The following is an 11,861-nucleotide window of genomic DNA, read 5'->3' as shown; positions in this document are numbered from 1 at the left end:
TCTATTTTATATCCTTACAAAATATAAATTGCATTTATAAGTAATGAAAATTAATTGATGGCATAATTTCTGCGCTTTTATGTAACCAATGTAGTTACTTTTGATGTAAGGACAATTTACAAACAAACATTATGTATATAGTAGTTATTTTGTATTCAATAAATGCGGAAGTTGTTTATAACCAGCAAAAATATGTTTTATATAAGTTCGACGAAGAATTGAAACTTATGTTTGACTTTTTTTCTTTTTTGTTGAGGAAACTGCGATTTCAAGCGCTATATGATAAATTTTTATTCTACTACAGCGTCCCTCTGTTTCACGTTACAAATCAACAATTTTCGAATAAAACCTCAATTAAACATTGACAGTTTCAATTGTGCTAGTGCTATAAATACAGTTTACTTTTAAGTACCAGACAGGAGGATAACTATGTACAACAAAAATGTTCCGCAGGTTATCCAGCCGCTTGTATATCCTCACTCAGTTTCTAGACGGTTCATCACTTCCAGTTTTTGGGGAAATCTGGTACGACAATGATCGCATGTGTAAAGAAAGCGATCGTTATGAGGTAACGCTCGACAGATATGCAACACAGCTACCGAACAGGTAACGCGAGTACGGCCTTACGTGAGCGAAGCTATTAGGGAAACTTTCGTAGTCTACGGTAGCCTGTGGTACTTTTACAACTCTAGTTCTAGCCTTTGTCTTCCCTAGTCTTGCAGACCAGTACGCGACACATCATGTTTTGGCAGCTGTCATCCAGTTTCGCGATCCATTTCTGATGCTTCCCTCGCGTAAACATCCTTGAGAACTGATGACAAATATTCGAATTCGACATCCGAGAACATCGGTTTCCGTTACAAGTTGCGGATCAATTTGTACCAGTTCTCAGTTGTTTGTTCGTTTCCATTTTCTTCCTAGCTGCCCCCTACTGCTGTAATTTGGGCAATACCTCTTACTTATTCATTTTTATACAAAAATAATGATGTATTAAAGGATGTATTTAAAAAAGGAAACTATTTAAGACTCTGTACACTTTTTATTTTCCATTAACATTGCCCTAAGTAATTTCGCTAAGAATTACTCCATTAATTTTTAAAAATGCTTATGGAAACACTAGCGGATACAATATTTGGGAAACAAATCTGACGAAAATACTAAATGTGTATATGCAGACCAAGAGATGAATGAAAATTTGTACCAATACTGGGATTCGAACCGAGGTCTCCTGCTCACAGGTCTGATGCACTAGTCACTACGCCTCGCTGGTTCAGGGGATTTGCAAAACTGTACAGAGTATTCATGCCTCTCTTCTCAATCGACATTCCCATTCACGCCTCAGCCCACTTAGATTGTGAAGGGAGGTGTGCCAAGTTAACCTGTGCAGTAGTGCAGGGCGACTGTACCGAGGTGATGTAGTGATCAGCGCATTTGTCAAGTGAGCAGAAAACCCAGATACGAATCCAGGACTTGATAGAAATTTTCATTCGTCCTTCAGTCTGCATATATACATCACAGATGTCTGAGGCATGAAAAGGTCTCTGGAACCATATTGCTTCATTTGAAACTAATGAAGTAATTTAGTTTTTAGTTGAAGTCTAGAGCTAGGTACTCAAAAATGTTTTAATCTCTATAGCAACACAAAAAATAATACCATTATTTTCCCTGCACAGTGGCTTATTACACATCTGAGAACTGAGAACTTTGCAAGTACAGCCCACTGCGTGGTAGAGGCGTTTGAAGCCCCCTGCAGCGAGGTTGTACTCGTTAAGGTTTCCGGTTCAGGACCGTGCCTTTGAGTCCCTTAAGTTATCGAAAATAGATTTCTCGACTCCTTGTAGTTCTCTTGGCCACCACTGATACAATCACAGCCGAAAAGGTCAGGCGGTGAGTCCAAGCCCATTAACGCACTCAAGAACACCAGAAAAATGAAATGAGACACTGCACACTCAGTGTGTGTTATTAGCCTCAACTCACTTACATATGCAGTGTTTCGTGGACATGATAGAATCTAAGGATCTGCTGCATTCTGCGCAAACTCTATGGTAAGGTCCAAGTCTTCTCTGTCGAAGAGGGACAGATCCTTCTGGCTGAAACCTTTGCAGTTGACGATGGTGATGCTTGAGAGCAGTGGCAGGCCAGGAACGATCTGCGCGAACGGGAAGCCAGACATGTCGCACTCGTACAGCTCGATGGACTCGAGGCTGGGCATCTGGGCGAGCTGCCGCAGCGCGGCCGCCCCGAGGTCTGGGCAGGTGTCCACAGTCAAGTGGGACAGCTTTCTGCAGCGCGCCAGCGAACCCAGTGACGTCACTCCGGTGCACTTGGCCAGCCTGAAGGCCGTTAGCTGCCTGCAGAGCGCCAGCAGCTGCAGCGTGTTGTCCGACAGCTGCAGTCCCCACAGGTCGAGGCTCTCCAATGCGGGACAGCAGCTGAACACCGTGGCCAGGGCCTCGTCCCCAAAGCCACAGTACTTCGGCTTCTCTTTCGGGCCGCTTTCGTCCTTTTTGTGGACCTCCGGAGCTTTGGGAGGCGCGGGACCAGGATTGTACACACTCTGCTCAGGCGGGCCCAGTCTGGTAACCACCACGACGTCTCCTACCTTCGACCCACTCACCGAACCCTCGAACAGGCAGTTCTTGTGCTCCTCCGGCTTAACGTTGCACGATTTATGAGCCGTAACATTCTTTGGCTTGCATACGATCTCCTTGCGGGGAGTGGGCCTGTCCTCTGGGTCACCTAGACACATGACGAGGATGTCGTCCTCCATTTTTACACTCTTGACGTGACTCATGAAGGCACACGCCTTGAACTGGGCCAGACTGAGGTCGGCGGAGCTGTTGACTGGGCCATTATTCACCACGAGGTTGCCACCGCTGTACTTGGCGCGAAAAGCGCTCGCTTTCTTGACGCAGAAGAAACGCAACAAGGCAGTGTTCCACAGCAGATCTGACAGCTGAGATCCGAGGTTTTTGTCTCTCACACATAGCTTCCGCGTTCCCCACAGTTTGGTGCAGGTTGCTATTTCCTTCCATCTTCTGCACACGTGGAAAGCGCAGTTGACAAGGTCGTCATCTGGCAAGTATGAAAATATCTTCTGTGTCAACTCTGGAGGCATCCTGTGTATGGATGTTGGTCCTCGATCCATGGCTGTTGTATAATCTGGAAAGAAAGATAAAAAAATTGCAGTTAACAATTTTTACCGACACGATAGTAAGAATAATGATGTACGAACATACTACTGGTTTTCATAACGGACAAGAATATACTCATTCATCACGTCAAAAGTTAGCAGTAACTTTCTCGCAGATAACACTGAAAGTTGTGGAAAGGAAAGACGACGATGATGTCATTACAGACTGAAAAGAAAATTGGATTGGGGAAAGAACACAGGCGGAAATCGGTCGTGTTATTTTTAAAGAAACCAATCTCACATTTGGGTTAATAGATAGACAGAAATCACGGGCTACATAAATCTGGATGGTTAGACAAGGACCTGAACCAACGTCCTCCAAACTGCGAGTCCATTGTCGTAATCACTGCCTCACCTCGCTCAGTAACAGTATCGGCAGCCTCCATGGGGATGGTATGGAACAGTGTTTGTTTCGTTCGTTGTATGTAATACACACATCAAGAACAGTTTTGCATCACCCCGGTTCCCAGAACTCCTAAAGACAGACCTTGACTGTGGATATTGTATCACAGCCACAGTCCCTTTGACTGTTCAGAGATGTCATCAAACCCACGCAAAGATGCAAACTACCATGTATGAGCAGCGCCTATTAGTTGGAGGGAGTCCTACAGTCGATCAGTTCCAGTCCTTCCACCAGGAAGGAGGTACACAGCTCGTGTTGTCTGTAGTTCAACCATGCCTAGACGGTCAGTACCGCAGTTCGATCACGCCCGCATTGTTACTTTGTGCCAGGAAGGGGTCTCAACAAGGGAAGTGTCCAGTCGTCTCGGAGTGAACCAAACTGATGTGTTAGGACATGGAGGAGATACAGAGAGACAGGAACTGTTGATGACGTATCTCGCTCAGGCCGCCCTAGTGCTACTACTGCAGTGGATGACCGCTACCTACGGATTATGGCTTGGAGGAACCCTGAGCAACGCCACCATGTTGAATAATGCTTTTAGTGCAGCCACAGGACGTCGTGTTACGACTCAAACTACTCGCAGTAGGCTGCATGATGCGCAACTTCACTCCCGACGTCCATGGCGAGGTCCATTTTTGCAACCACGATACCATGCAGTGCGGTACAGATGGGCCCAACAACATGCCAAATGGACCGCTCAGAATTTGCAGCACTTTCTCTTCACCGATGAGTGTCGCATGTGCCTTCAACCAGACAATCGTCGGAGACGTGTTTGGGGGCAACCCGGTCAGGCTGAACGCCTTAGACACACTGTCCAGCGGGTGCAGCAAGGTGTAGGTTCCCTGCTGTTTTGGCGTGGCATTATGGGGGGCCGACGTACGACGCTGGTGGTCTCGGAAGGCACAGTAACGGCTGTACGATGCGTGAATACCTCCTCCGATTGATAATACAACCTTATCGGCAGCGTACTGGCGAGGCATTCGTCTTCATGGACGACAATTCGCGCCCCCATCGTGTATATCTTATGAATGACTTCCTTCAGGACAATGACATCGCTCGACTTGAGTGGCTAGCATGTTCTCCGGACGAACCCTGTCGAACATCCCTGGGATACACAGAAGACTGTTTATGGGCGATGTGACCCACCAACCACTCTGAAGGATCTACACCGAATCGCCGTTGAGGAATCGGACAATCTGGACCAACAATGCGTTGATGAACTTGTGGATAGTATGCCACGACGAATACAGGCATGTTTCAATGCATGAGGACGTGCTACTGGGTATTAGAGGTACCAGTGTGTACAGCAATCTGCACCACCACCACCTCTGAAGACCTCGCTGTATGGTGGTACAACATGCAATGTGTGGTGTTCATGAGCAATAAAAAGGGCAGAAATGATGGTTATGTTGGTCTCTATTCAAAATTCCTGTACAGGTTCGGGAACTCTCAGAACCGAGGTGATGCATAAGTTTTTTGATGTGTGTATGTAATACAAGGCCGAAGTAACAGAACGACTATAGCCCATGATAGTCTTTGACTGTACCAAATGAAGTCGTGTTAGGCAAGTGTCAGATTTCGGAAATATACTGCTTCCATCGAAACGAAACGAGATAGTTCGTGTTGTTAACGATCTGTCTGTAATAGCGTATTAGCACGAGAGAAGTTTAATCAAAATCAATGGAATTGGATGAGCATTTTACAACAGATTTGTTCATGAGCTCTGTCGAAAAATATCGACTAAGAGAACGTGCAAAAAAGAAACGAGACTGATGCAACAAATGTATAGTTACCAAATCTGTTGAACCAGTGCTGGTCACTTTTCAGTCTGGTCATCAATGTATTATAAGAAGCTGTAAGGGAACAATATCTTTGGTTTCTGATGTTCGTAGATGATACAGTGTTCAGTAGCACTAAGAAGGACGAGCTGGAATTAGATTGGAAAGTTGGCGAAAAGCTTCGGAAGACAGAGGGATAAAAATCAAGAGGAAGAAAACGAAGGACATGTTCCTAGGAGGACAGGAGAAGAAACAATCCAGTTGTACAGACAGAACTGGAAGAATGTAGGTAGCTTTAACTACTTAGAATAACAGTATGCAATGATGACAATTCAGATATGGAAATAGTCCGCCGCGCGGGATTAGCCGAGCGGTTTAGGCGCTGCAGTCATGGACTGTGCGGCTGGTCCCGGCGGAGGTTCGAGTCCTCCCTCGGGCATGGGTGTGTGTGTGTTTGTCCTTAGGATAATTTAGGTTAAGTAGTGTGTAAGCTTAGGGACTGATGACCTTAGCAGTTAAGTCCCATAAGATTTCACACACATTTGGACATTTTTTTTTAAATAGTCCGAAAAGTGCAGGTAACTTGAATGAACTGGAAAACCTCGTCAGATGTATTGTCAGACAGAAACATTAATGTCAAAACTAAAGGAATGGTGTACACGTGAGCACTGAGACCTGCAGTGCTGTATGGAGCAGACACATGGGCACAAATTAAGGCACATTGTAAGGTAATGTAGGCTACTGAAATGAGATTATTAAGAAGATTTTATCGCGTCACCAGAACCGATAAGGTCAGAAACGAGAGAATAAGAGGTAGCGTTAAAATGACGGGCATTTGAAAGAAGGTTCAAGAAGGTAGACTGCAATACTATGGACGAGTTATGAAAAGTTGACAAGAGAACTGTAGAAATGGTAATGCAACATGACAGAGCAAGTAGAAGAAGAAGATGAAGATGGATTGTGTACGCAAGGACTTAGAGAAACATCTTAGGGAAAAGGAAGTGTGGGATCGGGGAAAATGGAGAAGACTTACCAAGAATGACGACTCGATATGCGTAGGGAAAGAGTAAGAAGAAGTAGTAGAAGAAGAAGTCTGGTCACCTTCAAAGTAGAACCCATTTGAGTCCATAGATGTCTCAGTTCGCTCCTTACCAGGCGCAAAATATTTCTGCACTGTGTTTTTCCTTTCAACAGAACGTAAGAGCATAATGGCAGTTAACGGCTTATCCACTGTCATTGAGTTGATTAACTTTTATGAAATTTGTCACACTTCAGAGCACAGTTGATAGTCGAAAACAGTCACATTCGTAGGCAGTAATAATTTAGAAATTCGCCCCAGAGTTCTGGCCGACAAAGCATTACGATGGACCGAGATTATCAGCTGTGTTCTGTTGCCTGGATAAAAATCGCTTGGTTGCACAGCAGAAAATTATCTAGTCACTATAACTCTTAGCTGCCCGTTTTTCAGCGACCTCCCCACATGGAAATGCACGGGTTGCGCCGGAGAGACTCTCACTGCCTCCTGTCACCAACATTCCTCCGGTTACAGAGGGAAAAGAAACAACAAAAATGTACTGTACATATACATCTACTCATATCAGTCAGAACATTGTGACCACCGACCTACTGTCGATATAATCGCCTGTCCAGGCGACAGCAGCGCCACCTGTCTAGGAATGACTGCTAGTCAGACACAAGCACAGTGCATGTGGTATAAGTGAGCGTGCTATCGTGTGCAGAATGGGGAAGGCTCGCGATCTATCTGAGTCTGACCGAGGGCAGATTGTGAGTTATTGGGTGTCCGAGGAGTGCCGTGGTTAGTGTCTTCAACAAATGGGGAAATTACGTCCAGATATCGTGGGGTTGGGCGGCCACTCCTCATTACAGGTGTTGGAAGTCGTAGGCTGGGCAAACTGGTAAAACAGGATAGGCGGCGAACTGTGGCGGAACTAACATCAGTCGTTAATGCTGGGGAGAGAACAAGTGTGTCTGAACACAAAGTGCATGGAATAGTCCTAACGATGGGCCTCCTCAGCCGCCGACCGATGCATGTGGCAATGTTAACACCACGACATCGGCAACTATGACTGATAAGGGCACGTGACCATCGTCACTGGATGTCGGCGCAGTGGCAGAGCGTTGCGTGGTCTGATGAATCCCGATACCCTCATCATACCAATGAGAGGGCGCGAATCCGTCGTCTTCCAGGGGAACATCTCCTTGACACCTGCACTGCAGGACGGAGACAAGCTGGCGGCGGCTCAATTATGCTAGGGCGAACATTCACGTGGGCATCCATGAGTCCAGTGGAGCTCGTGCAAGGCACCATGATGCAGCAGTTGCAGACCACGTACACCCCTACATGACGGTCATGTTTCCCGACATCAGTGACATTCTTCAGCAAGATAATGCGCCGTGTCATAAAGCCGGGAATGTGATGGAGTGGTTCGAGAAACACAGTGGCGAATTCCAGCTGATGTACTGGCCCCCTAACTCGCCAGATTTGAACCGAATCGAACACATCTGGGATGTGAGTGGACGTGGCATCAGAGCTCATCGTCCCCCTCGTCTGAATTTAGCAGAATTAGGTGACTTGTGTGTATAGATGTGCCAACTCCTTCCAGTGACCTACCAAGACCTCATTGCTTCTATACCATGACACGTCGCCGCTGTTAACCGTGCCAGAGGTGGACATTCCGGCTATTAGGTAGGTGGTCACAATGATCTGCCTGACTTATATTCCGCTAACCACCTTCTGGTATGTGAAGGAGGGTGGTTTGTGTACCGCTGTGCTTCCCACTTTTCCTGTTCCTGTCGTGTATGGTTGCGGGAACAAATTTGCTAGTAAACCTCTGTGTGGGCTCGAATCTCTCTAATTTTACCTTCATGGTCTTGTCGCAAGTATACGCATGGGGAACAACCTAAATTTTGACTCCTCTAGGGACCTACTTTCTCGGAACTTTAACAGGAGACCATTTCCTGATGCGGAACGCCTCTCTTGTGTGTCTGCCACTGGAGCTGGCTGAGCTTCTCTGTGACACCTTCGCGCTTGCCAAATGCACCTGTAACGAAACGAGCTGCTCTTCTTTGGATCTTCTTTATTTCCTCTACCAATTGTACGGATCTCGCACTGACGAGCAATGTTCAAGTATTGATCGAATGAATGTTTTGTACACTACTTCCTTTGCTAATGGGCTACATGCCAACGGTGGAAGCTGTTCTGATCATTAACGATGCTTAGATGATGAAATGAACAAGGTGTTTCAAAGAGAATAACTAAGTTTTAATTATTTGGTATACCTCTTGAAAGCGGTGTAAGTAATGACACAACGTGGAATGAAAGAACAAATATGTTAGTTAAATTGTTCATATGAACGTAATTTCATCAATTTGCTGCTCGAAAGTGCTAGGAGTGAAGGTGGCGTCTACTGTACACGAAGCTTTGTGTGTTTTGCAGGTTGCAAAGATTAAACCTGAAATTACAGTACAATTTTCTTGCCCTATTATGTTCCATTAACAGCAGCATCAGTGCTCTGAGTCTTCGCAAAGAGAACAGTATAGAACAATACGGTGTATCTCAATCGCACATTTCACACACACATAATAAACTTAAATCAGTTAACAGGACTAACCGTGGAGTAGTAGTCTTTGTCACATCTGCACACGGCCGTTAGCAGAAGTGCGGCCATGGCAGGGGGTGGGCGGCAAAATACTAAAATTGCCATTTTCTACATAAATGAGTTCATCTGTTTCTGGATGTGTCATGCCATAAGAACTAAATGTTATAGGTGACACAAAAATCTTACTATGTCCTAGGGAATTAACAGTTACCCTCTCACTTTCAGAAGCATATGAGAGTTCTGTAATGAATAAAAACTCTGTACCCCACACTCCACCCCATGCGCCACCCTTGCAGACCACTCAGCATCTGCGTGAAGGACTGTAAAGAAACGCTTGCAACTGTATCCATATCCTTTATAGTTGTTACAAATCTTAAAGCCTAGACAATAAAACTTACACGCAAAATTCGCAGCTTAAATGACGAAGCAGGAAGACGACGTACTTGATTACGTATTTTTCAGTGATGAATCACAATGTGCACTGACGCATGGATTGAGACCCACAGCGATAAGCGCTGTCATTCAGCCAATCCATACTTACAGTGACACACAGAAGAGAGCACCCCAAGAAAAACACAGATATCCTCAATAATTAAATACTATAAACACTTATTCTTGCAGAACGCCTGTAACTGAAACATAACAGACAGATTGAGCTCCACAGTCAGCAATTAATGAGCTCAATACTGAATTAGAGAGATTACTCAAAGGTGCTCTTGGATAGAAAACTATGAAGGGCTTTGGCGGACACACCTCATTGGCGAGGATTATTCCGAGTCGTTAGTAGTGCTTGTCCTTGTGATTATCAAGTGATTCATTAATTGATCTATAAACTAAACCTAAACAGTGTCTGGTAGTATTAGTAGACAGTAATTTAATGTCTCCAGTTCAGCAGAAAAGTTTCATAGCTTAACCCGATATACAATGGAGGCTGTGACGCCACGTGTCACAGCTTTGCTTCATGAAGTGGTTTATCCAGTATAATAATGAGCTCACACCCAGGGCTGGATTTACTTACTGGCCAGGTGACCTGGGTCGAGGGCAAGGGCGCCCATGCCTGGGAGCAAGCCGGCGCCGCCGTCCCTCATATAGACTAGTCACGTGCTTTTCTTTCAAGAAATTGATTTAAAAGTCCATATTAAGTAGGTTTAGATTTTTAACAGGGTAGCAATTGGAATTTTTTTAGCGCGACTGCTACGGTCGCAGGTTCGAATCCTGCCTCGGGCATGGATGTGTGTGATGTCCTTAGGTTAGTTAGGTTTAAGTAGTTCTAAGTTCTAGGGGACTGATGACCACAGATGTTAAGTCCCATAGTGCTCAGAGCCATTTGAACCATTTGAACTTTTTTATGGCTACTTACAGGAGGCCCATGGAAAGCATCGATGACTTTAGCGGTGTCCACGTTCATAATATAATTCTCTCGACATCCAAAATATTAAACACAGTCCACATCTCCAGGTCTAGTCTCCCCCCCCCCCCTGCCCCCAACACCCTACAAACTACAGCATGGGCGCTCTTGGCCTAAGTTGCTAAGAGGAAAGGGAGAACCTAAAAGCTTTCGATCGGCGTTTCTACACTACTTGGCAGAAAAGGTAAAGACAACTAGGACATGGTCGGATATCAGTGTAACTTAGCACACTTAAACACCATCGGCGGGTATGTAAATAATTAGAAATGCAGTTCTTGCGATAGGTACAACGCCCCACAGAGTGCATTAGTGCTGTTCGTGTTTAATGTTGTTACCAAAGCTGGTAGGATATACACTGAAGAGCCAAAGAAACTGGTACACCTGCGTAATACCGTGTCAGGCCCCCGCGAGCACACAGAAGTGCCGCAACATGATGTGCCAAGGACTTGACTAGTGTCGGAAGTAGTGCTGGAGGGAACTGACACCATGAATCCTGTAGGGATGTCCATAAATCCGTACGAGTACGAGGGGGTGGAGATCTCTTCTGGACAGCACGTTGCAAGGCATCCCAGATATGGTCAATAATGTTCATGTCTGGGGAGTTTGGTGGCCAGCGGAAGTGTTTAAGCTCAGAAGAGTGTTCCTGGAGCCACTCTGAAGTAATTCTGAACGTGTGGGTTGTCGCATCGTCCTGCTGGAATTTCTCACGACCGTCGAAATGCACAATGGACACGAATGGAAGCAGCTGATAAGACAGGATGCTTACGTACGTATCACCTGTCAGAGTCGTATCTAGACGTATCAGGGGTCCCATATCACTCCAGCTGCACACGCCCCACACCATTACAGTGCCTCCACCAACTTGACATGCACGGTCGATGGATTCATGAGTTTGTCTCCATACCCATACACGTCCATCCGCTCGATACAATTTGAAACGAGACACGTCCGACCAGGCAACATGTGTCCAGTCATCAACAGTCCAATGTCGGTGTTGACGGGCCCAGGCGAGCCGTAAAGCTATGTGTCGTGCAGTCGTCAAGGTTACACGTGTGGGCCTTCGGCTTAGAAAGCCCATATCGATGATGTTTCGTTGAATGGTTCGCACGCTGACGCTTGTGGATGGCGTGGAACTGAAATCTACATCAATGTGTGGAAGGATTGTACTGCTGTCACGTTGAATGATTCTCTTCAGTCGTCGTTGGTCGAGTTCTTGCAGCATCTCTTTCCGGCAGCAGTAACGTCGGAGATTTGATATTTTATCTGATTCCTGATAGCCACGGTACACTAGTGAAAGGGTCGTACGGGAAAATCCCCACTTCATCGCTATCTCGGAGATGCGTGTCCCATCGCTCGTGCGCCGACTGTAACACCACGTTCAAACTCACTTAAATCTTGATAACCTGCCGTTGTAGCAGCACTAACCGATCTAACAACTGCGCCAGACACTTTTTGTCTT

At 45.8% G+C, this 11,861-nt stretch overlaps 1 protein-coding gene across 1 annotated transcript in view; it reads right to left on the bottom strand.

Annotated features, from left to right (window-relative positions):
• Window positions 1-1,019: 1,019 nt before the first annotated feature.
• LOC126476178 (uncharacterized) overlaps window positions 1,020-11,861 on the bottom strand; it is a 60,544-nt gene continuing 49,702 nt past the window's right edge. The window contains exon 2 of the mRNA XM_050103524.1: window positions 1,020-3,162. Within this exon, the coding sequence (XP_049959481.1) occupies window positions 2,012-3,148 (1,137 nt within the window). The 5' untranslated portion in view covers window positions 3,149-3,162 and the 3' untranslated portion in view covers window positions 1,020-2,011. The remainder of the gene's footprint in view (window positions 3,163-11,861) is intronic.

This window comes from Schistocerca serialis, chromosome 1, assembly GCF_023864345.2.
Source record: "Schistocerca serialis cubense isolate TAMUIC-IGC-003099 chromosome 1, iqSchSeri2.2, whole genome shotgun sequence".
In the NCBI taxonomy this organism is placed as follows: domain Eukaryota; kingdom Metazoa; phylum Arthropoda; class Insecta; order Orthoptera; family Acrididae; genus Schistocerca; species Schistocerca serialis.
Note: the sequence above shows the minus strand (reverse complement) of the source record. Positions and strands in the feature narration are given on the sequence as shown.